Source organism: Chanodichthys erythropterus, chromosome 21, assembly GCF_024489055.1.
Source record: "Chanodichthys erythropterus isolate Z2021 chromosome 21, ASM2448905v1, whole genome shotgun sequence".
Taxonomy (NCBI): Eukaryota; Metazoa; Chordata; class Actinopteri; order Cypriniformes; family Xenocyprididae; genus Chanodichthys; species Chanodichthys erythropterus.
In genome coordinates this window covers 33,214,837-33,240,034 of record NC_090241.1, presented here as the reverse complement: position 1 = coordinate 33,240,034, position 25,198 = coordinate 33,214,837, and the positions used below count along the sequence as shown (strand labels likewise).

Below are 25,198 nucleotides of genomic sequence, written 5' to 3'. Positions count from 1 at the left end.
AAAAAGACATTATACATAATAAAACTGTAGTGATTTGGTTAGATCCGCTCTGACGGACAACAAAGTTAAGTAGAGTTATCCCTGGATGGAGCTCTGGATAGGGTTAGTCCAGGAAGATTTGTCTGTAAGGGTACTGTTTAAACGCACAGCTACCTGACAAATAAAATATTTTTACAGTTATCCCTCCAGCGTGAGGAAGATCCATTTAGATCCACTCTGATGGATAGATCCATTTAGATCCGCTCTGACGGACATCAAAAAACTCCCTGAAACTTCCTAAATCTTCCATCCAGATAGTGGTATTCTCTGTTTTTACTGTTATTTTTATTTCGTATGCATTCCATTTTTATTCTTATGTATTTGGTTCTTCTTTATGTAAAGCAATTTGAATTACCATTGTGTGTGAAATTTGCTATACGAATAAAATTGCCTTTCCTTGCCTTGCCTAAAAATGAAGCCTAAAATGATTGTGACACACTTTGGTGGTTGCTAAACGTTTGTGGAGCATGTTCAAAGTTAATGTGATGAACTACACCTGTCGTTCACCTGCGTGAACTTGACAATACATCCACTAAAATTCACCAAAACACCAGTTGATTAAGAAAAACAAAAGACTAACTGATGGATGTTAGTAACGAGAAAAGATCCTACATCATTTGTTTCCAGATGCCATTTAGTTTGATATATCTAATGCAATGGCATTCAGACTATTTCACTTGCCAAATACTGTTTGAAATTGGAGCCTATCAGCTCTAGGTCTCATGAATCAAGTACTAAGTTCTGCTTTTTAAACAACATATATTTCTCCCCCAAATATTTTAGCATGTGACATGGCTGATGATCAGGTCTGTTGTTTTGATATGTTGAGAAATGTTGAAATTATAATGATATACAGTGATATACTGCCTGACTCACACACACACACACACACACCCTCAGACTTTAGGATGTAATTACTATGCTCTACAGACTGTGGAGGCATTTTGAGCTGAGCGCTGTCCAGCGGAGTAGCAAAAGGTGTTTAAATCTCTGCGAGGTCAGTAAAGATGACATGCTTCTGCTGCGCCGAGTGTGTGCATAAATGTGTGTGTGTTTGAGAGGAAGCCAACGCAAGGCGCCTTAGGGGAACTGCTGTCAGAAAGGGTGGGAACAAGACTTCAGCCCAGCTGTGAAAACAGAAATCTCTCTCTCTTTCCCCGCACTTCTCTTTGTTGACACCCCCCACCCCCCAACACACACACACACCATCTCTTCTACCTTCCGTCGTAATCTTAATGGTAGGACTGAAATAGTATTCCCAGATATGTGCATTTTGGTCCAGATCTGCTCTATATAGATATAGCATATACAGCACTTAACATATAGCAGTGGTCCGGCCTATGGATCATGTATTGCATAACCCTGTAAACTAGTTAACATGAACTAGATCAAACCAGCTGCGGCTAATCAGTCATCACAGCCTTATGGATATGCCAGCGCATGCGAGGGCTGGATGCGAGCCAGCCGTCGACAGAATTTGTTTGACTGTCAGTTAGAGTATTAGCAGTTTTGAGTCGTCGAGTAGTTTATTTATCCGAGGGAACAGCTCTTAGGTTTTATGGCTTAGACTTGAGGATAGAGACAGCTTTGTTTTCAGTGAAAGATCCAAATTTAAATAGTTAATTTAATTTAAATTGTCTACAGTAACAAAGTTCTGTCTTAGCAAACTAGTTGTTGTACTTTGTTTAGTTTTGTTCTGGTACATTGCATGGTTGGTTTGTTGAGCTTTTTATTTGATGTCAACTCGGGGTTAGTAAGGGTAGCCAACCCTGGGTAGTCAGGTTACTGACTGATTTGTGAGGTCGACTAGTTTATATAGACTTAAAAAAAATTTTTTTGAGTGCTTCATGAGCTTATAAGTTATATATAGTGTATATATGTGTTTGTGTGTGTTTTAATTGGCATTTAAATTCATCCATTTCTAAGCAGTTTCTATGGCCATACATGCTAATTTGTACATCTTTGACCAACATTATTATTATTATTATTATTATTATTATATTTTCCTGCCAATTAGCATTGTGTTTTACTGTCTGAAGTAAAAATTAGTCCAACTTTTGGAAAAATGAAAATTCTGAAATCATATTGGACAAATGGAAATTCTGATTAGTCGACTAAATATCCAGCCAACTAATTAACAAGTTGATTAACAACTAATATAGAGCTAATGCAATACAGAACATGATGAACACAATGTACATGCAGCTTTATTTATAACTGCTTGTCCATCTGTGAAAATGTCGGCATGTAAAGCTTGTTTGTCTTGAAGCAGTGTGTCCCAACTCTGGTCCTGGTGCGCCAGAAGTACACTGTACATTTTGTACATCTCCCTAATCAAACACACCTGATTCAACTCATCAGCTTCTTAGTAGCGCCTCCAAGACCTGAAATGGATGTGTCAGATTAGGGAGGCATCCAAAACGTGTGCTGTTGAGGATTTTGGAGTCACAGTCTTAAAGCAATAGTTCACCCAAATATGAAAAATCTCATCATTTATGTCATTCCAAAACTGCATGACTTAAATTCTTCTGTGGAGCACAAAAGGAGAGATTTTTATTAATGCGCTGGGTGGCTTTTCCGTACAAAAGAATTGGACTGAGGACTTTTTATGTATCAAGTAAGATGCAAAACCACTGTGAAAGTATCATGAAAGAACCATAAACTAGAAATGAGCGTGAGTAAATGATCATAGATCAGAATTATCATTTTTGAGTGAACCATACATTTGGGTTTGAAAATTGACATTATCCCTGGGTTAAGTATATTAGTGTGAAAAGACTTTTTAATGTGATTGGCCTCTCTTCCCATGGTACTGCGTAAGAAGTCTTTATGAGACTTGTGTGTGAGAAAGATGGTGAGCATCAGAGTAAGTGCACTTAAAAACACTTTAAATGTCTACTTTTGTGAGTGTGTGTGTGTGTTTAATGAACTCAGCACCTCTCTTATGCCATGCTGTGCAATGACTTTTTCCATAATGTCACTTTTCCCCCTCTCCCAGAGCCCATAAATCAAAAATCTCTATTTTCTCACGAGGGCTCTTAATATAATCCTCTCATTTTTCAGGTGCTCTGTTCAGCCAGTAAGATTTTACAAGCTTATTATCAATTTAACATTGGAATTGCAGCGAATATATTAATAATAAGCCTAAAATGAAGGGCCAGATGAAATTTGGGCTCCTAAAATTGCCCCCTAGCTAGGAATGTCAAACTCATTTTATGTCATGAACCAAAATGGCAGGGTTATTTTTTTTTTTTCTTTTATTTGTTAAAAGTTGGTGTACCCATGTAGAGCCTGTAAATGTGTTGTTCTAGTAAATGACATGACATGATTTATGAGTAAAATGAAAAGGAGCATGTGGAAAATGTATTAATTGCATTCATCAGCTTCCTTTAGATTTCTAAATAGGTAAAAGGAAGGAATAGGTAATAGGTAAAAGGGAAAAAAGATAACCACACATTTCTTTGCTGGGTAACTTTAATGGCTAAAAATAAAACCTCTTAAAATGAAAACAAAGTATTTGATCTCCCATAAGGTTGCATGGCCAAGACACTTGCTGTTTTTAATATTTGATTAAGTATTTTCAGTATTTAAATATTGAATTCCTTATAAGCTAAAGCAGTGTGTAGGATTTTTTTTTCTTTTTATTTAATGATTTTGTTTTTGACATTTTCTGACACACATGGCATCCTTTCCTCCAAATGGCCCATTTATGCCTATATTCCTAGAGTTGCAATTGGCTCATAAGCAAGCTCTTAAATAAACATGTTCAGTCATCAATTATGTTAAACTCTGCTGATCAGAACTCATTCACATATTATATGAAATTAAATGTGTGTGAAATGGAAAAGGCGTTTGACTTTTGACTTGTCACTTCGCCCAGCAGCTCGCTTCCAACATGTGTATGAAGGAGACGGCCCTTGCAATTCGGAGGCCCGTTGCAAAGAAACCGGCAGAGCCCCGCTCATGCAATGCGACTGCAATAACTTTATTATCTCTGTTATATTTAACAGTTATCTCTTATTTTACTCTTAAAGGTGCCATTGAACGTTTTTTTACAAGATGTAATATAAGTCTAAGGTGTCCCCTGAATGTGTCTGTGAAGTTTCAGCTCAAAATACCCCATAGATTTTTTTTTAAATAATTTTTTAACTGCCTCTTTTGGGGCATAATTAGAAATGTGCCGATTCAGGGCTGCGCCCCCTTTAAATGCTCGCGCTCTCTGCCCCCCCCCAGAGCTCTCGAATCTATCATTGCATAAACAAAGTTCACACAGCTAATATAACCCTCAAAATGGATCTTTACAAAGTGTTTGTCATGCAATATGTCTAATCGCGTAAGTATGGTATTTATTTGGATGTTAACATTTGATTCTGAATGAGTTTGATAGTGCTCCGTGGCTAATGGCTAAAGCTACACTGTTGGAGAGATTTATAAAGAATGAAGTTGTGTTTATGAATTACACAGACTGCAAGTGTTTAATAATGAAAATAGTGATGGCTCTTGTCTCTGTGAATACAGTAATAAACGATGGTAACTTTAACCACATTTAATAGTACATTAGCAACATGCTAACAAAACATTTAGAAAGAAAATTTACAAATATCACTAAAAATATCATGGATCATGTCAGTTATTATTGCTCCATCTGCCATTTTTCGCTATTGTTCTTGCTTGCTTACCTAGTCTGATGATTCAGCTGTGCACATCCAGACTTTCTGCCCTTGTCTAATGCCTTTCATAATGTTGGGAACATGGGCTGGCATATGCAAATATTGGGGTTGTACATATTAATGATCCCGACTGTTACGTAGCAGATGTTATGTTGAGATTCGCCTGTTCTTCGGAGGTCTTTTAAACAAATGAGATTTTGAGATTCACTGTATGTCATTTCCATGTACTGAACTGTTATTTAACTATGCTGAGGTATATTCAATTTTCAGTTCGATGGCACCTTTAATAGTCTATTTCTAAACACACTCTGTCTACCACTATCCGCACATTCTATTGTGGATTTGTTTGGAACAATTTTTGTTGGCAAAATGGAGCAAAAGCAACAATATTCTAATAATATACATCTCGTAACATTAACTACTTCTTTATTGAACTGTTGTATAAAATCAGTATCACATTTGCAAACATGCTGATATTTGGTAAAACAGCATTCTTTCTTGTGTGGTGTTACTTAACTATATCCTGTCATAAATATTAAAAACAAGAACTCATACAGGGACAGTATGAAGTTGGCTATAGTTTTTTGGAGCATGTAAGTTGGTGCGACGTGATTTTGAATGGTGTGGTGTGCATTTTGGCTAAAGGTACGTTCGGGACTGAAGACATTTGACCCCTCAGGCCTGGCAGCGGCCATCAAGTGGCACCGTACAAAAGTGACCTCATTTTCCATCACAGTCTCTCTTTCACTTGTGTTCTTGTTCTTCTGCAGAGTAAATTGGTTAACATTACACATGCATTAGCAAGGCAACATATACCAGTGCTTGTTTATTTTTTTTGCTTGTATTTTTAGTTATACAGTGACCCCAGTGACATTCATACATTTTTAACTGTAGCTTAAAGTGAAAAAATGAAACCAAAAATGAGAATTTGCATCATTTACTCACCCTCATGTCATTCCAAACCCGCAAGACTTTTGTTCATCTTTGGGAATACAAATTAATGTGTTTGCTTGATGTGCGAGAACCAATGAGGTTCATTCTTGTGTGTTATGCAGCATGTTTGAGCCTCTGCAAGAACCAATGAGGTTTGTTCTCGCATCAAGCAATACAGTTGAGCCTCTATTTGTGTTTGCTGATCAATGTTTATATGTGAATAAAAGCCTGAATTCAATCTGTTCATCATATAAAGTGATCGAGTCCCTTCAGAAAATTTAGACTAAACTGCTCAATTCATATGGATTAGTTTTACGATCTCTTTATGAACTTTTTGAAGCATCAAAGTGTCAGTTGCGTAGACTGTCAATGGAGGAATGGAAATCCCTCAGATTTCATTAAAATATCTTCATTAATGTTCCAGAGATGAACAAAAGTCTTAATGGTGCCCTAGAGTTAAAAATTGAATTTATCTTGGCATAGTTAAATAACAAGAGTTCAGTACATGGAAATGACATACAGTGAGTCTCAAACTCCATTGTTTCCTCCTTCTGTAAATCTCATTTGTTTAAAAGACCTCAGAAGAACAGGCAAATCTCAACATAACACTGACTGTTCGGGATCATTCATGTGTATGAGACCCCAATATTTGCATATGCCAGCTCATGTTCAAGGCATTAGACAAGGGCAGCCAGTATTAACGTCTGGATCTGTGCACAGCTGGATCATCAGACTAGGTAAGCAAGCAAGGACAATAGTGAAAAATGGCAGATGGAGCAATAATAACTGACATGATCCATGATATCATGATATTTTTAGTGATATTTGTAAACTGTCTTTCTAAATGTTTCGTTAGCATGTTGCTAATGTACTATTAAATGTGGTTAAAGTTAGCATCGTTTCTTACTGTATTCACGGAGACAAGAGCCATCGCTATTTTCATTATTAAACACTTGCAGTCTGTATAATTCATAAACACAACTTCATTTTTTATAAATCTCTCCAACAGTGTAGCATTAGCCATTAGCCACGGAGCAGTAGCACAGCCTAAAACTCATTCAGAATCAAATGTAAACAATATAACAGTATACAATACTCGCATAATCCGACGCATGCATGACGAACACTTTGTAAAGATCCATTTGAGGGTTATATTAGCTGTGTAAACTTTGTTTATGCACTGTTTAAGGCAAGCGCGAGCTCCGGGGGCAGAGAGCGCGCGATTTAAAGGGACCGCAACCTGAATCTAATCTAATTATGCCCCAAAATAGGCAGATAAAAAAATGAATAAAAAAAAATCTATGGGGTATTTTGAACTGAAACCTCACAGACACATTCAGGGGACACCTTAGACTTATATTACATCTTTTAAAAAAAACATTCGATGGCACTTTAAAAGGTTTGGAACGACATGAGAGTGAGTAAATTATGACAGAATTTTCATTTTTAGGTGAACTAAGCTTTTGACCTGCTAACCAAGCATCATTTTGTTGATGGTTTCTTTTTCAGCAATGACATGCTCACTTGAAATCTCATTGGTCCAGTATCCTGTTCCATATAGCTTTATTTTAAACATCAAATATGTTCTGATTGACTCTTAGTGTCATGTTTTGCAGCAATTTCATGTTCAGTATGGACAGACAAATCACTTTGTCATATTACAACTGTACCTTATTTACAGATACTATGCCTAAACAAAATAAATATTAACATTTATAGATAGATAAATTGATACTAACTTGATACTTAGTACCTCGCAGTGACTAACTTGGCAAAACACCCTTCATTTATTGGACTGGAAAGAAAGTTTTCAACTAATGTTGTTTACAATCTGTATGAAAAAAAAAAATGTTTTTCATTGTTTTGTCCGTGCAATGAAAGCCATTGGGGTCCAATGTTTTTTTGGACCCAAGCGTTCTTCAAAGTCTTTTATTTTCCACAAAATACAGAAAGTCAAACAGGTTTGGAATGACAGTGAGTAAATGAGGACAGAATTGTCATTTTAGGTTAAATATTCCTTTTAAGTTACTACATAATGAAGTGATAATGGAATAACCCTAACAGCTTGTATTTGCTGTGAGCACCGGCTCTGTGAAGACGGGCACATGTGCATACACTCTGACCTGATGTGGAAGTCTGTTTTCACAGGTCAGAAGCGAGGAGGTATTTCCCTTTGTGCCCGAACAAGTTATTTTTTAAGCTGTGAAAAATCGTGTGTAAACTGAGTGTAATCAGTGCGTCTGGCAGGTCCGTAACAGGTCCATCCTGTTGGATCGGGATACAGTTACATCGCTGGAAATGGACCCCCACTCACTCAATCCTCACTACGGTTAGGTTACTTCGCCTAATTGTGCTAAAATACTTGTCATTTGTGCCATGTTAGACCAACCCCCCTTGAACTTTACCTCTGGTACACACATTCACGAGTGTGCCGGGGCGTGTGTGTGATTCTGGGAGTTTTTCTAAGCCGCAGTAATAACAGTGAAGTGAGATATGACACTAATTTGGTGGTATAGGAGTGGGATTCTGCCTCTCAAGCAGTTTTTGGACCCTCTGCCTGATTAGTGTGAGGGATTAAATATCCCAGCCTGGTTTTACCAACCTGCGTCACAACATGGGAAAGGAGGGTTGAGGGATGAAGATGGATGAACGGGAGGAGAACATTGGGAGGGAAAAATGTAAGACTGGAAGCACATGAGAAGAGAAAAGAAACACTCAAGTATGCAAAGTAGTGTGTTGCGAGCATGCAGTCCCCATTGTGTTTACTTATGTCTTATTGTGGTTACAAACATCAATCGTTGATCCGTTATGACAGTGGTTAACATATAAAGATCGATTCTCTGATTCCTAAGGAATCTAGTCTGGAGTTTTGATTCATTCATTCAGGTGATTTGAGTCTTTTGATTCTTTTCAGCAAAGACTCATTCCGATTTCCTGTGGCTTGCTCAGTTGGGGCTTAAAAGAATTAATATTCAGAAATATTGTTTTGACTTCTGTAGCTGATTTATAGCTGAATTGAATTTGTTTCATAATTAGCTTTGAAACACTGACACTGTTGTTGATCTGAAGTGAATAAACAATGAACTGAGCTGAATGACACAATTGTCTTCTAAAGAGCCCCCTAACATCTGAAATTGAAGTTTCATAATTGATTAATTTTGCGACCTCAACACTATAATTTTCCTGTAATTACTGTGAAGTTGCTTTGAAACAACCTGTATTGAAAAGATCGATTTTGTGTTTGCAAACAGCGATGACATTTTTGTTGGCAGAACCTACCTGGTGGCAGAAAATGACAGTTCTGCAGTAGCAGTCTGTGGAAGCCACAGATTAAAAGAATAAAAAAGTTAATTTCAAGTTTATATCTCACAATTCTGACTTTTTTTTCTCGCAAATCCGAGTTTATATCTCACAATTCTTAGAAGGAAAAACAGAATTGTGAGATATACTTGTTATTCTCTTTTTTTTTTACCTCAAAATTGCGAGTTTGTATCCCACAATTCTGACATTTTTTGATATAGACTCACAATTGTGAGTTATAAAGTCCGAACTTGGAGATTTGAAAGGGAAAAAAAAGTCAGAATTGTGAAATAAAAACGTTTATAGGCTATGTTTATGTAAAATGCAAGTAATGTACAGTAACTGTGATGTCTGCTTCAAATTGGTCTATAAAGCACTTTATAAAAAAATGTGAGTTCTCTTGTTCATTAATTAATTTAGTGACTCTATAAGTTACCTTATTGCTCAGTAGTTGGCCGACTGGTGTCTCCTTTTGACTATTTCAGTGAATATCTGAACCATTCGTTCAAAAAGAGTCTTTTGAATTAATTGTTTTGCAGAGAATTGCTTTGAATCAACGTTCACATACTTGCGTAGAATGTTTCGGGCTGTAGGCATGAACACAAAGGAGAGCGAGCGTGCAGAGAAGACGGGGAGGGTAGAAGAGTTAAAGCACAGCCAGATGAGATTGATTATTTGCAGGTCTGCGTAATTATGCACAGGTGCTTTGCTGCCCCGTGCGTAAACGAACACACACACACACGCACAGTGACCTGACACACTCCAAGCATGCAGAAAACCCGACATACAAGACTTAAGAATAAACACACTTGTTTTGAAAATCTCCCCACCCAAAACCTCCCAAGGGTTGGTGTCTGTGGCTGTTGTGTGTATGTGTGTTTAGATTCATTTGGAGCGAAGCACCTGGGCAGGCCCCTCGCTTCAGATCCAGTCCTGCTTTTGTTTTCGGGCGTAAGGTTGTTGCATTATACTCCACATGTTGGGTATTTACTGCCAAGGACAATTCCAGCCCTGACTGAACGCATAACTGTGATCTCAGTATTAGGCAGAGACTCAGATTGCTTCATCACCTGTTAGCGACTAAATGATGCTTCACAAATTAGAAAAGAAAGAATCTCCACTCATTTTTTTTTTTTTTTTTTTTTTTTTTTTATTTATTTATTTTTTTTTTTTGATATGATTGTATTTTTTTGTGGCTGGTTGTTGGATCCAAAATGATGTTAATGGCTAATTTAATGGCAAAATATTTTATTTTATTTTAGTTCTTATGACCAAAAATAAAATAGTCTCTAGTTACCTTTTAAGCACGCTCAAGTTACCTTTACTTTTAAGCATCTAAATTATGCTTGACAAATTAAACAAAAGTCACAGTAAAGAAATTCATTTTTATTTATTTATTTATTTATTTTATTTTATTTTTTGCTCAAGATATGATGTGATTTATAGTTTTAAATCACTGGTTTCAGGGTCCAAAATTGTTTATTTATTTATTTTTATTACTTTTGACTATTATTTAACTTTTTTCCTTGACAGGATTATTGACCAGTACCCATAAGATCAAAATGGGCATATTGTGAATTATGATTAATCATCCTGGCATTATTTTATTTTTTATTATTTTATTTTATTTTATTTTATATTTTATTTTATTTTATTTTACCAGTATGTCACTCTGTCATTAGTTATGGTGAATTAATCTGAATATTGTGATTTTCTTACTGTCTTACTTTACTTTTATCACAGATTGATGCCATTCAGAGAAAAGAGAGCATGAAGGTGATGACGGAGACATTCTACGCTGCACTTTTTGGTTATGACGAGGTAAGCTGTTGAACATTATCATCAGTACTCATCAGTTTTGCATATTGTAACTTATTCTGCCCTAGAACCACCCATTATTGTTATTACAGACTATTTACTTGCCAATCAAGAACTGTCAAGAGTTAACAGTAATGTTTATTGGGTGCTCGTGTAAACGCTTCTCATATGTCTCTACTGTATGTTTTAGGGAATTCTGTCAGACGATTGCGTTCTTGCGGCGGCTCTCTGGAGGAACATGTTTAACAGACAGTGTGAAGACCCCAGACAGCTCGAGATGATGGTTGAATATGTTCGCAAACAGGTCAGTGTGTGTGTGTGGATGGTCAGAGGCCAGTTCTCTACTCCTGTGCAAACAGAGACATGTGTATATACAGCACCGGCTTCCTCACACACATAAACACATTCGAGTGCTACACGTCACCCACTCCGTCACTCAAATCAACTGGCACCGTGTTTAACAAGCAAACGCCCCCATCTCCACCCCATAATGTGACATTCATTGAGTTGGAGGTCAGCATTTACAGTGTGCTGGTGGAGAGCTTTCCCTTCCTTTTCACCCCTTCATGAGCCCCTCTTCAGGATCAACAACATGAATGCTAGAGCAATGAATCGAAAACACAATGAATCGAAAACATAATCAAGAGTACAATCTTGACTGCTGTGATGAACTAATCATGAAATGTGTCAGTTACTGCACTCCATTTTGGTCTACCGTTCACAACATTTTACATTTTTGCTGCACAATTAATTGTATTGAATCGATACAGATTTCCTGATTCAGATTCACAAAGGGGTGCTTCTCAAACTAAAGGCTGTGTCCTAGTGAGGCTGTGTCCAGTCCTTCGGAGGCTTGTAGGATAGAGTCCTCCTCAGCACTGACCGCTAAAATGAAACACATGGCTACGTCACACGTGTTCCCGCCCCCACAGCCGCGGCATGAAAATACGATTAAAGGGTTCCTATTATGCCCTTTTTCAAAGTCTTGATTTTGTTTTAGGGTTGTACTAGAATAGGTTTTCGTGCTTGATTGTACAAAAAAACACATTATTTTTCACATATTTTACATTATTGCAGCTCCTCTCTTCCCAATCTGAAATAAAATATAAAATATAATTTAATGAAACAACACCTGGAGTTTTGGAATAATAATGAATGTAGTATTATAATACCATAATATCATTTAAGTTGACTGCATTCCAGAAAATAACTTTTTGAATGGAAAGTGCTGAGATCCCATACTACAAAAGTCGACCAACATGTTTCAACTATTCAAAACTATTAAAAAGTTTTGGGTACGTTTTTTAAAATAAATTATTTTTATTCAGCAAATATATTAAATTGATCAAAAGTGACAGTTAAGACATTTTATAATGTTACAAAAAACTTTCTAATGATAAAATAATGCTGAAAAAAATGACAAAACAGTTTCCACAAAAATATTAGACAGCACAACTGTTTCAGCATGGATGTTAATAAGAAATGTTTTAAATTAGCATATTAGAATGATTTCTGAAGGATCATGTGACACTGAAGACTGGAGTAATGATGCTGAAAATTCAGCTTTCATCACAGGAATAAATTAGGTTTTAAAATAGACTGTTATTTTTAATATGTAATAACATTTCACAATATTTTACTCTATTTTTTGATCAAATAATGAGAAATAAGCCTGAAAAAAATGTGAAACAATCTTTGTTTTTGTTTTGAATGGTAGTTTATGTAAGGAATATATATATATATATATATATATAAAGCCTGCATTTATTTGATTAAAAATACAAACAAAAAACAGTAATGTTGTGAAATATTATTCCAATTTAAAACAGCTGTTTTCTATGTCAATATACAGTAAAGTGTAATTTATTCCTGTGATCAAAGCTGAATTTTCAGCATCATTACTCCAGTCTTCAGTGTCACATGAGCCTTCAGAAATCATTGTAATATGATGATTTGATGCTCAAGAAACATTTATGATTATTATCAATGTTGAAAATAATTATTTACATTTTTATTTCATAATGCTATGATGAATAGAAAGTTCAAAAGAACAGCATTTGTCTGAAATCTAAATCTTTTGTAACATTAAACACTACCGTTCAAAAGTTTGGGGTCAGTAAGAATTTTAATTATATTTTTGGGGGATAGAAATAAAATTAATCAATACTTTTATTCATCAAGGATGAGTTAAACTGATCAAAAGTTACAGTAAAGACAATTATAATGTTACAAAATATTCTATTTTAAATAAATGGTGTTCTTTTGAACTTTCTATTCATCGAAGAATTTTGAAAACAATTTGTACACAACCGTTTTCAACATTGACAATATTAATGAATGTTTCTTGAGCATCAAATCATCATATTAGAATGATTTCTGAAGGCTCATGTGACACTGAAGACTGGAGTAATGATGCTGAAAATTCAGCTTTGATCACAGGAATAAATTACACTTTACTGTATATTGACATAGAAAACAGCTGTTTTAAATTGGAATAATATTTCACAATATTACTGTTTTTTTTGTATTTTTAATCAAATAAATTCAGGCATGGTGAGCAGAAGATACCTCTTTTAAAACATTAAAAATATCTTACTGACCCCAAACTTTTGAACGGTAGTGTGTGTGTGTGTATATAATATATACACACACACACACACACACACACACACACACACACACACACACACATATATTCATTACATACATAATATAATATAAAATATAATTGTAATATATAATTGCACAGTATTTGTCAAAATAATCACCATATGATTTTTTTTTAATCAAGTCGTGCAGCACTACCTCTGACACTCATATTGAGAAACACACATCTTAAACAATTATTAGTGCCAAATCCTTTGTAATTCAAGAATTTGCAAAGTTTATACAGTTTTTACCACGACACGTTCATAGACAAGCATGTTCATTGCCATGAATCTTTGATTGATTCCTCCAGTGCACACCTTACCCTCTGGCGAGAGTGGCATGACAACGCGGATCTAAACACAAACAGGAACTGTTGACCTGCCAGTGTTGTCACGCCAGTGTGTGTCAGTAGTTTGCGTTACACTAGCAACAGTTCTTGAACTGAAATAGAGCAGATTGAACTGTTTTGGTCATATTAGGAAAAAACTGTTTTGCTTTTCAGATTTATATGTTTAATAGGTAACACTTTACAAGGTTCAAAATTAGCTATTATGAACTAAAAATGAACAACTACATTCTAACATTTAGTAATCAAGGCTAATGTTCATTCATATATATATATATATATATATATATATATATATATATATATATATATAATATATATATATATATATATACACACAGTATATACACATACACTCAAGGTATGAAGCTGTTGTACTTTGGCTGGTTGCAAGGTCCAAAATGAACTGTTAATGGCTTTATTTAATTTATGAAAGCCACAGCAGAACTGCAACACAACAGTGTTTCATGAACGAATCTGCGAGTTCAAATGAATCATGAGAGTCAATGATTCAATGACCCATTCATAATACAACCACTTGCTTTGTTATGCTGAGTACAAATTTAGCAATCAACGATGCGTCGCCGATGTCCGTGAGATATTTGGCATGCTAAATATCTGGACCTGTCTGCGATTCAAAATCCTGCTGTGTGAAATGTGTTCTGACTGAAAATTACAGTGGCGAAGACCTACAGCCAATGAGAGAGCAGGATACAGGGCAGCGGGAAGTTGGGGAGGAGTTATAGTTTTTCTTTTTTTCTCCATTATTTTTCTTTTTTTGCATGTGTGTGTCATCAAACAGTTGTCCATGTTTACTGTGGACAAGGTTTTCATGTCTGATCAGCCTTTGGGATTTACTTTATGTCTGTAATGATTGTATATTGTCTTTCACATATGATCTACTTCCAGTAACTGATAACTGAAAAAAAAAAACAGGCAATATTGGTGCGTCCCTAATAAATTCCTCAGGTCTCCACCCTTGCACTTTTCCCCGGCACGTTTATCCATCAATTCATGATTATCTGGAAGTCCGACTGAAGACCCCATCGTCCGGTCTCCATCATTCAACAAAACACACAATGAGTGTTCTCCATCACTGCCGAGGCCATGAGCTCATTACAGGTGCGGGCAGGAATTTATTACAGACGAGAGTGTTTGCGAGAGGTGTGCGTTATACGCCACCGAGCTGGTGCCTGCAGGCATTCTGCGAAAAAGAAAGAAAAACAACAAATAAGCGTCATCCGAGTGTCAGGGGCCTGCTTAGCTCTGGATGGAGGGAGAAGCAGAAGGAGCGAGCGAGAAGGTGAAACGAAAAGAAAACAGTCACAGGTGCAGCACATGAAGCATGGCAGCGACTGATGACACAGCGCAGAGAGGGACACCGTCGTCATGGCTACAGCGGCCTCTCCTGATGAAGTCACACGCGGCTGGATGTGTGTGCGCTCGCATATGTGCGCTGGTGCTTGACTGCATCGTTATTCAACTCTAATTGCTCTCGACAAACACCCGCTAGCTCTGACATCATTGTGTGTGTGTGTGTGTGTGTGTGTGTGTGTTTGAGTTTTTAAACTCCTGCAGCATTAAGAATGGTCCACTGGCTCATTTAAAGTGTGGCAACTTTTTTCCAAGCTGAGATGTGGATACGTCTAAGTTTGGAAATGAAATGGACGACATATTTCACCCCCCAAGAATCTGACATTATTTACTCAACCTCATGTCATTCCAAACCCTCATCGCTTCCTTTATTTGGTGAAACACAAAAGGAGATGTTTTGAAAAATTGTTTATATATATTTATAATGCCATACAATGACGATATTTCTTGTTGAGGTGAAAACCTATCTATCTCACGATATTGCCATAATGGAGTTCACTGATCACGGTACGAGAGCAAGTGACGGGATGACTGACGAGACCATGGCGGAGAATTTGTTGCACAACAGAGCCTAAAAGTGTCGGGCAAATGTCTTATCCTGTAGAATGTGCGCTCAGCACCGACGCTCCCTATTCACAGAGTACGAAAACGTTTCTATGATCAATTTGTGGAAAGGAGTTCAGTTAGGAGGTCAAAAGTTGTAGAAGCTCATAAATCATGTACAGTAAGGTCTGAAGCAACATGCGAAATCATACAAGATAGAAGCCAGTTGAGTTTGTGGCAAATCCTTTCTAAGTGCTTGAGTATTGTTGTCTTTTACTGCATATGATAATTCATACTCAGAAAGTAGAACTGAAATGACATGCAATGCACCTGCTGACTATATTTTTCTTGTCATGTGTATCATCATTGAGGATTTCTTTAAAGGTGCCATAGAATGGAAAATTGAATTTACCCTGGCATAGTTGAATAACAAGAGTTCAGTACATGGAAATGACATACAGTGAGTCTCAAACTCCATTGTTTCCTCCTTCTTATATAAATCTCATTTGTGTAAAAGACCTCCGAAGAACAGGCGAATCTCAACATAACACCGACTGTTACGTAACAGTCGGGATCATTAATATGTACGCCCCCAATATTTGCATATGCCAGCCCATGTTCAAGGCATTACACAAGGGCAGGACATCTGGATGTGCACAGCTGAATCATCAGACTAGGTAAGCAAGCAAGAACAATAGTGAAAAATGGCAGATGGAGCAATAACAACTGACATGATCCATGATATCATGATATTTTTAGTGATATTTGTAAATTGTCTTTCTAAATGTTTCGTTAGCATGTTGCTAATGTACTGTTAAATGTGGTTAAAGTTACCATCGTTTCTTACTGTATTCACGGAGACAAGAGCCGTCGTTATTTTCATTTTTAAACACTTGCAGTCTGTATAATTCATAAACACAACTTCATTCTTTATAAATCTCTCCAACAGTGTGTAATGTTAGCTTTAGCCACGGAGCACTATCAAAATCATTCAGAATCAAATGTAAACATCCAAATAAATACTATACTCACATGATCTGACGCATGTATGCAGTATGCATGACGAACATCTTGTAAAGATCCGTTTGAGGGTTATATTAGCTGTGTGAACTTTATGCACTGTATTATCGTTGAGAGCTCGGGGGGGCAGGAACGTGATTTAAAGGGGCAGCGCGTTGAATCGGTGCATATTTAATGATGCCCCAAAATAGGCAGTTAAAAAAATTAATTAAAAAAAATCTATGTGGTATTTTGAGCTGAAACTTCACAGACACATTCAGGGGACACCTTAGACTTATATTACATCTTGTAAAAACTGGTTCTAGGGCACTTTTAAAAAAAAAAAAAAAAAAAAAAAAAAATTTGTGTAAAAATCTTGTCTCGTGTCTTGTCTAGTGAGCTACCCGTCTCATCACACACACACAGTGACCAGAGTCTTTTCGACCTCCAAAATGGACTTAAAAGCCCCATAACATATATTCCAGCTGTTCTGAAGCCGTCTGTGTGAGGGTTGAAAATCAAATGGTATCAGTCAATATCGTTCAAAAGTGTGGTGTCTGTAAGATTTTTGAAAGAAGTCTCTTCTGATCACCAAAAATACAATAAAAACTGTAATATTGTGAAACAATATTGCAATTTAAAATAACTTCTATTTGAATATATTTTAATGTAATTTATTCCTGTGATCAAAGCTGAATTATCAGCATCATTACTCCAGTCTTCAGTGTCACATGATCCTTCAGAAATCATTCTAATATGATGATTTGATGCTCAAGAAACATTTCTGATTATTATCAATGTTGAAAATAAATGTGATGCATCTTATTTATGAGGAAACAGTGATGCATATTTTTTCAGGATTCTTTGATGAATGGAATTTTCAAAAGTTTATTTGAAATCAAAACCTTTTGTAACATTATAAATGTCTTTGCATCCTTGCTGAATAAAAGTATTAAAAAAAAAAAAAATCTTACCAACTTCAAACTTTTGAACAATAGTGTCTACGTGTGGATTTTGCAGTGGATTTGAGCATGTCTCATCCAGTCCTGTTTTATAGCTGTACCTGTCTGTTGTTGAGTTTTCATCAGTTTGTAATTAGTTCCCAGGACGCTGCTCTGGTCCTGCATTCATTAGAACAGCTGTCTTCACTGTAGTCAAATTTTAATTAGTTTTCCTGCTTTAAACACTATAGGAGGTGAATTCATAGAGGTCTGTCTTTTTACAGCGCTGTTATAGAAATGATGTAAATTGAGCCTGGATTTGATCAGGCTTGCTGTGAGGTTCTGCCCCAGTTTGGATCACACTTGTCTTTCGTGAATTCCTTGTTGTAGGGTTGACTGGGGCTAGAAGCACTTAGTAGATTTATTTACTGTAGATTTATTCTATTCTATTTTATTTTTATTTATTTATTTATCTTTTTTTATTTTATTATTTTATTCTATTCTATTTTTATTTATTATTCTATTTTTTATTTTATTCAGTGTCTACATTTTGCTTCATATCCAAAGGTCTTGGCAAGCAAAAAAAAAGCTATTTTCATTGTTGCAATGAAAATTGATGAGGCTCACACTCCACAGGTTTTGTGGCATGTTTTTACAATAGAAAACCGCTATTTATTGCCACAGATTTGATAAGAATAGTTTTTTAACCACTAAATAAAAAAATTAAAAAAAATCTTCCAAAGCATATTTGTGTTTTGAAAGTATGTTGAAGTTGTTTAATGGCTTCTCAGCACACCTTAAACCATAAAACAATTATGAAACAGCAAATATGTAAAATATAAAATACAAAACATTGTTTTGTGAAACATATGTGACTACTTGCCCCAACCAGACTTTTCTGAAAAAATAGCCCTTTGCCTTCAACTTTTTGGTGAAAATATAATTCCATTGTAAACTAGCCCAAGTCTCACCTGCAGATAACACAGATGTTGTTTTCTCCACCACAGATGCAGTTCATTGATGCTCTGGATGGGGAGGACCTGCTTTTAACAGGAGAAGTCAAATGGCGCCCCCTGGTGGAGGAGAATGCCCAGAGCATCCTGAAGGTTCCCACCCCCACCTACAATGATGCTGGTCTCTAAGAGCTGCCAATCAGGACACCATCTGCCAATCAGGAAGCAGCGCTCACCTGATTAGTCACACCCTCTTTATGTCAGAGTCTTTCTCTTCCTGTTCTTCCCTGACTTTTCCTTTCACCTTCCCCACTGGTTAGTCAGCTTCCCACGTCAACACAGTGTTGGGAACACAACAAACAAATGCGCACACGCACACACACACACACGCATTTGTTCTCACGTGTATTGAGAGTACTAAGGACTCATCAGAACGGTTTTGCACTCTCCTTTTCTAAATCTATAGAGTATTCTTGTATTTATATATGTCTTTCCATACGGCTGCAATGTTGCAATATTTATAGGAATATTTCCTGGCTCTTTCACTGTATCTCTCCACAGCGTTTACAGTGCGAATAGTTTTTTTTTTTTTTTATTGTACTCTCAATGTGTTGGAGGAAAATGTTTTGAGTGTGTGAATGTGAGTGTATTTTTTTATTTGTCAGGGTCGTCCACCAATAAAAGCGCTTCTCGAGTAATGACCTCTTCTGACCTCACAGGAATTTCACTGTTTGTGTCTTATTTCTGTTTTATTACAACTATTTCTTGCTTTTTTGAGCAAGAAAACGTTTATGACATACATCTCGCTGTAAATGGAAGGTCGAGTGTTGCACATCGCATTGTATTTCACACAGTGTGCACACAGTATGCATACTATTTCTGCAGTGTACAGCAGCCACTCTTTCTCTGTGAGTTAGGAACGGAAGTGTACTAGCTGATAGTTGTGGGTCAGCTGTAGGGCCGCAGATGGCCAGTGGTTGCTGTAGCAACAGCAGGTGTTCTGTTACGACCTGTTGGCTTCCCATCTGCTTTGCGGCAACTACAGGGTGTTCATCCAAAAAATCTGGTTCCCATCATTGTGGTTATGTTTTTACGTTATAATATTAATCTGACGCTTCAGTTTTTACCGGTTTTGCATCAACTTGATTAACTGTGGAGGAAACGACAGAGCAAAAACATCACCTGCTTAAAGGAATGTTCTGGGTTCGTTACAATAGAATGCTGTTGATTACCACAGAAAATTCTTTGAAAGACAAGGTGACAGTACTGAAAGCTATAATACACAGCTTGTCGCTGCATTTACAGTAACTCATTTGAAGAATGAAGCTCTTGTCATGTAAATCCAAACAGTAACTTCAGATCTATATGCACAATTATACCTGTGAAGCCATTCACATCAGCAATGCCGATAACAATATTCCCACTTCACAGATCAAACAACATTCATGTTTGTTCCTTTAAGGCGAGACACCCCAGGTGAATAGGGTAAAAAAAATAATTAATAGATATCACCATACTTCCCCAGCTGATTGATTACATTAAAAATTGCAAAAAAAATTTATATTACAAGTTTTCTAAAATGTTATGTTTAAATATGCAAATTAGGTGTTATCTAATTAAATATGCGCTAATTTGCATATATTTCTAGAACAAAAATCTGAATATTGGATTAAGTCAGGTTCAAAATTATCGTTTAATATTTTGGACATATTAAATTCAAAGTTTTTTACAGAGGGAATTTTGGATATCTCTTTTTTTATCACTCCATAAATCAGAAAATACTATCAACAGCCAGAAAAAAAAATAATTTTGACAATTTTTTAGGGAAAAAATGTATAAAATCCGTCAAATCATATATCAACAAATCCAAAGCTTCAGAATATAGATAGGAATAAAGTTCTGCTGAAGTGGAGATTTTTGACTCAGAGCAGGAGAAAAAACTCATTTTGAGAAAACGGCCTTTAAAGATATTTACTGTAATTGAAATCTATAGACACAAATAGATGAAGTAAAATATATACTTAAAAAAATGTATTTTGGATATTTTCTTTCCACCAGTCTGAAAAAACACTTTATGAAAAGCCAAAAAGTACAAAATCTCAAAATTGACTGAAAAAACAGTTTTGCCTGTAGTGTCTCCCCTTAAACAGTGCTAGTCATTCACTGGAGATGCAGTTTTCTTTTGTGACCACAGAGGGCGCTAAAAGTCTGCTGTGCTGTAGTGCTCTGTGTACAACACACTGAAAACAGTTTTTACCAGTTCAGTGAAGTTTGGAGGGATTATATAATCCTTCATGCCAATGTGGAAAATCCTCATCTTCCCATATGTTAGCCAGAATGTCACAGTCATTTCTGCAGAAATCTGTCAGCTCTTGAACTCACACTGCTGCTGTCCTGATCAGTGTTTGCAGATCTTCAGTTGGTCAGGAGTGTTTACAGATGAATGTGTCATCAAGTGCTTGACACATCCATACTTGTGTTTGTAATATTTTGTATTTATCTGTCTGACTGTCTTTCATTCTGTCTTGTTGTTCTATCTATCGTTCTATAGATGAAACCTATAGAATTTTCTACGTTTCAAGTGCCCAGTTTGTCTGAATCTTCTAGACTCAGTGTTTCAGTGATAGATCATGTTGAAGTTTCTGTGCTGTCACTGGGACAGTGGTAAAACAGATGAGTCAGTGGAGGGTGATAAACACACATAAGGATGTTTTTCAACCTCTCTGACCTCGTCGTCCTGCTCACATGATGCCGCCGTCACTCTTCCGTTGCCCGAGGGTTGCTCAGAGTCTTTTGTATGCTAAACTGAGACCAGCTTTAGTGTTTGCTAACAATTAAATCTAAATAATTAGTTACTCGAGGTCTGTAGCCATACTGATTTCCTCATGGCTTCTTTGTTTTCTCATAACTGACCTGGATAAACACACGCTGTTGTGTGATTTATAGAGCTTATGACAGACCTAAGACAGGAGAAGTACATGCAGTTTAACAAGATTGTTCTCGGTGCTGTCATTCCCTGGCAAGCCTTTTCTTAATCACTTGACATCCAGTTGCTTTGTACTGAATTGTTGTTTAGTAACATCCCTGAATTTCAGCAGAATTCCCTAATGAACTTCACGTACAGCCTTTTGTTTCGCGTAAGGAAGTGGTTTAGAATTATTTGACACTCCTGTAGGTATTTCTTTTCTAAACACACGACACATTTGCCCTACTTGTTGCCTGATAGGCCTTAAAATAGTGTGGGGTTTCCTTAGTGTCATTAGTATTGTTTGTTAAGGTGCTTACCCACCTTCAGGTCTTTTCTGTAAGACTCCATTGTATTTTAAAGGATTAGTTCACTTTCAAATAAAAATTTCCTGATAATTTACTCACCTCCATGTCATCCAAGATGTTCATGTCTTTCTTTCTTCAGTCAAAAAGAAATGAAGGTTTTTGATGAAAACATTCCAGGATTTTTCTCCTTATAGTGGACTTCAGTGGCGTCCATTCGGTTAAAGGTCAAAATTACAGTTTCAGTGCAGCTTTAAACGATACCAGATGAGGAATAAGAGTCTTATCTAGAGAAACGATCAGTCATTTTCGAAAAAATACAACTGTATATGCTTTATAAACACAATATATCGCCTTGCATGTGCTTCCGCTTTCCACATTCTTCAAAACGCTATATGTCCCACGCCTTTCCTATTCAACTTACGGAAAAAAATGAAACTGGCGCAGTGTTTGTTCCGTAAGTTGAATAGGAAAGGCGTGGGACATACAGTGTTTTGAAGAATGCGGAAAGCGGAAGCACATGCAAGGTGATATATTATGTTTATAAAGCATATACAGTTGTATTTTTTTTTTGAAAATGAGAGATCGTTTCTCTAGATAAGACTCTTATTCCTCGTCTGGGATCATGTAGAGCTCTTTGAAGCTGCACTGAAACTGACATTTGGACCTTCAACCCGTTGGTAACTGTTGAAATCCACTATATGGAGAAAAATCCTGGAAAGTTTTCCTCAAAAAGAAAGACATAAACATCTTGGATGACATGGGGATGGGTAAATTATTAGGACATTTTAATTCTGAAGTGAACTAATCCTTTAAATTGTAATATTTCACTATATATCATGATATACACTACCGTTCAAAAGTTTGGGGTCAGTAAGATTTTTTTAATGTTTTAAAAGAAGTATCTTCTGCTCACCATGCCTGCATTTATTTGATTAAAAATACAAACAAAAACAGTAATATTGTGAAATATTATTCCAGTTTAAAACAGCTGTTTTCTATGTCAATATACAGTAAAGTGTAATTTATTCCTGTGATCAAAGCTGAATTTTCAGCATCAGTCTTCAGTGTCACATGATCCTTCAGAAATCAATCTAATTTGCTGATTTGATGCTCAAGAAACATTTATGATTATTATCAATGTTGAAAACAGTTATTTACATTTTTATTTCATAATGCTATGATGAATAGAAAGTTCAAAAGAACAGCATTTGTCTGAAATCTAAATCTTTTGTAACATTAAACACTACCGTTCAAAAGTTTGGGGTCAGTAAGAATTTTAATTTTATTTTTGGGGGATAGAAATAAAATTAATCAATACTTTTATTCATCAAGGATGAGTTAAACTGATCAAAAGTTACAGTAAAGACAATTATAATGTTAGAAAATATTCTATTTTAAATAAATGCTGTTCTTTTGAACTTTCTATTCATCGTGATTCATCTGTTTTCAACATTGATAATAATAATAAATGTTTCTTGAGCATCAAATCATCATATTAGAATGATTTCTGAAGGATCATGTGACACTGAAGACTGGAGTAATGATGCTGAAAATTCAGCTTTGCATCATAGAAATAAATAATATTTTAAGATATGTTCAAATAGAAAACAATTCTATTAAATTGTAGTAATATTTCACATTATTACTGTTTTTGTTTGTATTTTAAATCAAATAAATGCAATAAATTGGTGAGCAGAAGATACTTCTTTTAAAACATTAAAAAATCTTATTGACCCCAAACTTTTGAACGGTAGTGTATAGATATATATATTAGTAGTTCAGTGCTTATGTTAAACAATAAAGTAGAATTAAACTATTGTGCTTGTTTGTTGATGATCCAGAACAGAATGTCACACTTTGCTTTCAGTGTAGCTTTCGTGTCAACATGAACAATGTGCTCATTAACATTTCCTGTTAATCCACTCAGCAGCCATTAGGCATGTTACCAGCTTTTCTCCTGTATTTTACAGAGCCGAAGAATCAGAAGGGCAGAAGGCTTAGGGGTGAGAAAGTGCACAGAAGTAGATCAGCAAGATGCTGCATGCAAGAGCTCCTGTTTTTACATGAATGATTTCCTGTAGGTGTATTCTCCAAATGCCATGCACTGTGGGAAGAGAAGTATTGAGCTCTGAAGCTTACCAAGCAAAAACGGCCGGTTACACCCATCTAAAATGCTGCCAGAATCTATGGCCTACATTTGAGGTGCAATCTGATTGGCTGCTGCTGATTTGAATTGAAGCAAAATGCACTGTTGTTAGGTATGAATAACGCCTCCCTCTCCTACACTGAAAAAAAATTCACTCAGAAATTGAAGTGTGATTTTTTTTATTGTATAACAGTGATGAGAATCAGAAATCAGAATGTTTGTAATGATGCTGCTAATGTCAGATTGTGTGGCCTCAATTTGGATACTTGAGCATCATTTAAAAATGCCTGATCGTCATCGTGTTAGATAACATCAGCTGTTTTCATAATAGCATACTGTAGCTTTTCCTGTAACAAGGCCTTTTTCCAACAAGTAGCAGTGTAGGGTTGCAAAACGCTTCTTTATTGTCCTTTTATTGTGTTTGTAATGCATACCTGCATCATAAAGGTATGTATTCATAATGTACTTTATAATGCATTATCTTGTCATAAATATAACCCATAAAGCATTTCATTTTGGCTGAATGTGTTCTTTCTTTCAAATGCCATTTGAAAGAAATGTGATATTTTGTATCACACATTTAGACTTTTTAAGTGTGCCGTACTTTCTAAATATTGGGCTCACTGTATGTGTTTGTGGTGAAATGATTTTAAAGGGTAGATGAAAAGATAAAGCTACTGTAGTATCCTCAAAAGCTGTGTCCTTCTTTCAAAAGTCTGCCTGTATTTGTGTTTTTGTTTGTTCACCTGATAATGAAGGCTAGTTGGGCGGTTGAGCAAGACTCGGGTGTCTTTGAAGGTTATCTGCAGAGATTAAGCGCTCCCGGTCAACAGTTACAGGAGCGACGCGCTTCACTGACGCTCTTCCTGTGATGACCTTTCCTCTGCCGCACTCGTGAAGGACCTTTGAATCTGCTTTATGGTGGATCACTCACAGCCCTTAAAGTAATGAACAGTTACTTCTCTGAAACAAATGTCTCACAGGGCAGAAAACTGCTTGGCTTGTGGTGCTTTATGGTAAGTGATCCACATGATCGGATTACTAATAGGAAACATAAGTTGAGTTGTACAATTTAGCAGCATGTTTCACTCAGAAGTGAAAAGCATTTCAATAGTGCACTTTAGACATTCTACTAACTATATGTAACTTTGCAACTACATGTAAAATAACTCATTAGAGTATCAGTAGACTGTGCTTAATATCTGCTAACACTT

At 36.1% G+C, this 25,198-nt stretch overlaps 1 protein-coding gene across 1 annotated transcript in view; it reads left to right on the top strand.

Moving 5' to 3' along the window:
- Nucleotides 1-21,929, top strand: part of uqcc1 (ubiquinol-cytochrome c reductase complex assembly factor 1) — a 29,687-nt gene extending 7,758 nt beyond the window's left edge. The window contains exons 7-9 of the mRNA XM_067373375.1: nt 10,686-10,763; nt 10,951-11,064; nt 18,620-21,929. Coding sequence (XP_067229476.1) covers nt 10,686-10,763; nt 10,951-11,064; nt 18,620-18,754 — 327 coding nt within the window. The 3' untranslated portion in view covers nt 18,755-21,929. The remainder of the gene's footprint in view (nt 1-10,685; nt 10,764-10,950; nt 11,065-18,619) is intronic.
- The last annotated feature ends 3,269 nt before the right edge of the window (nt 21,930-25,198 follow it).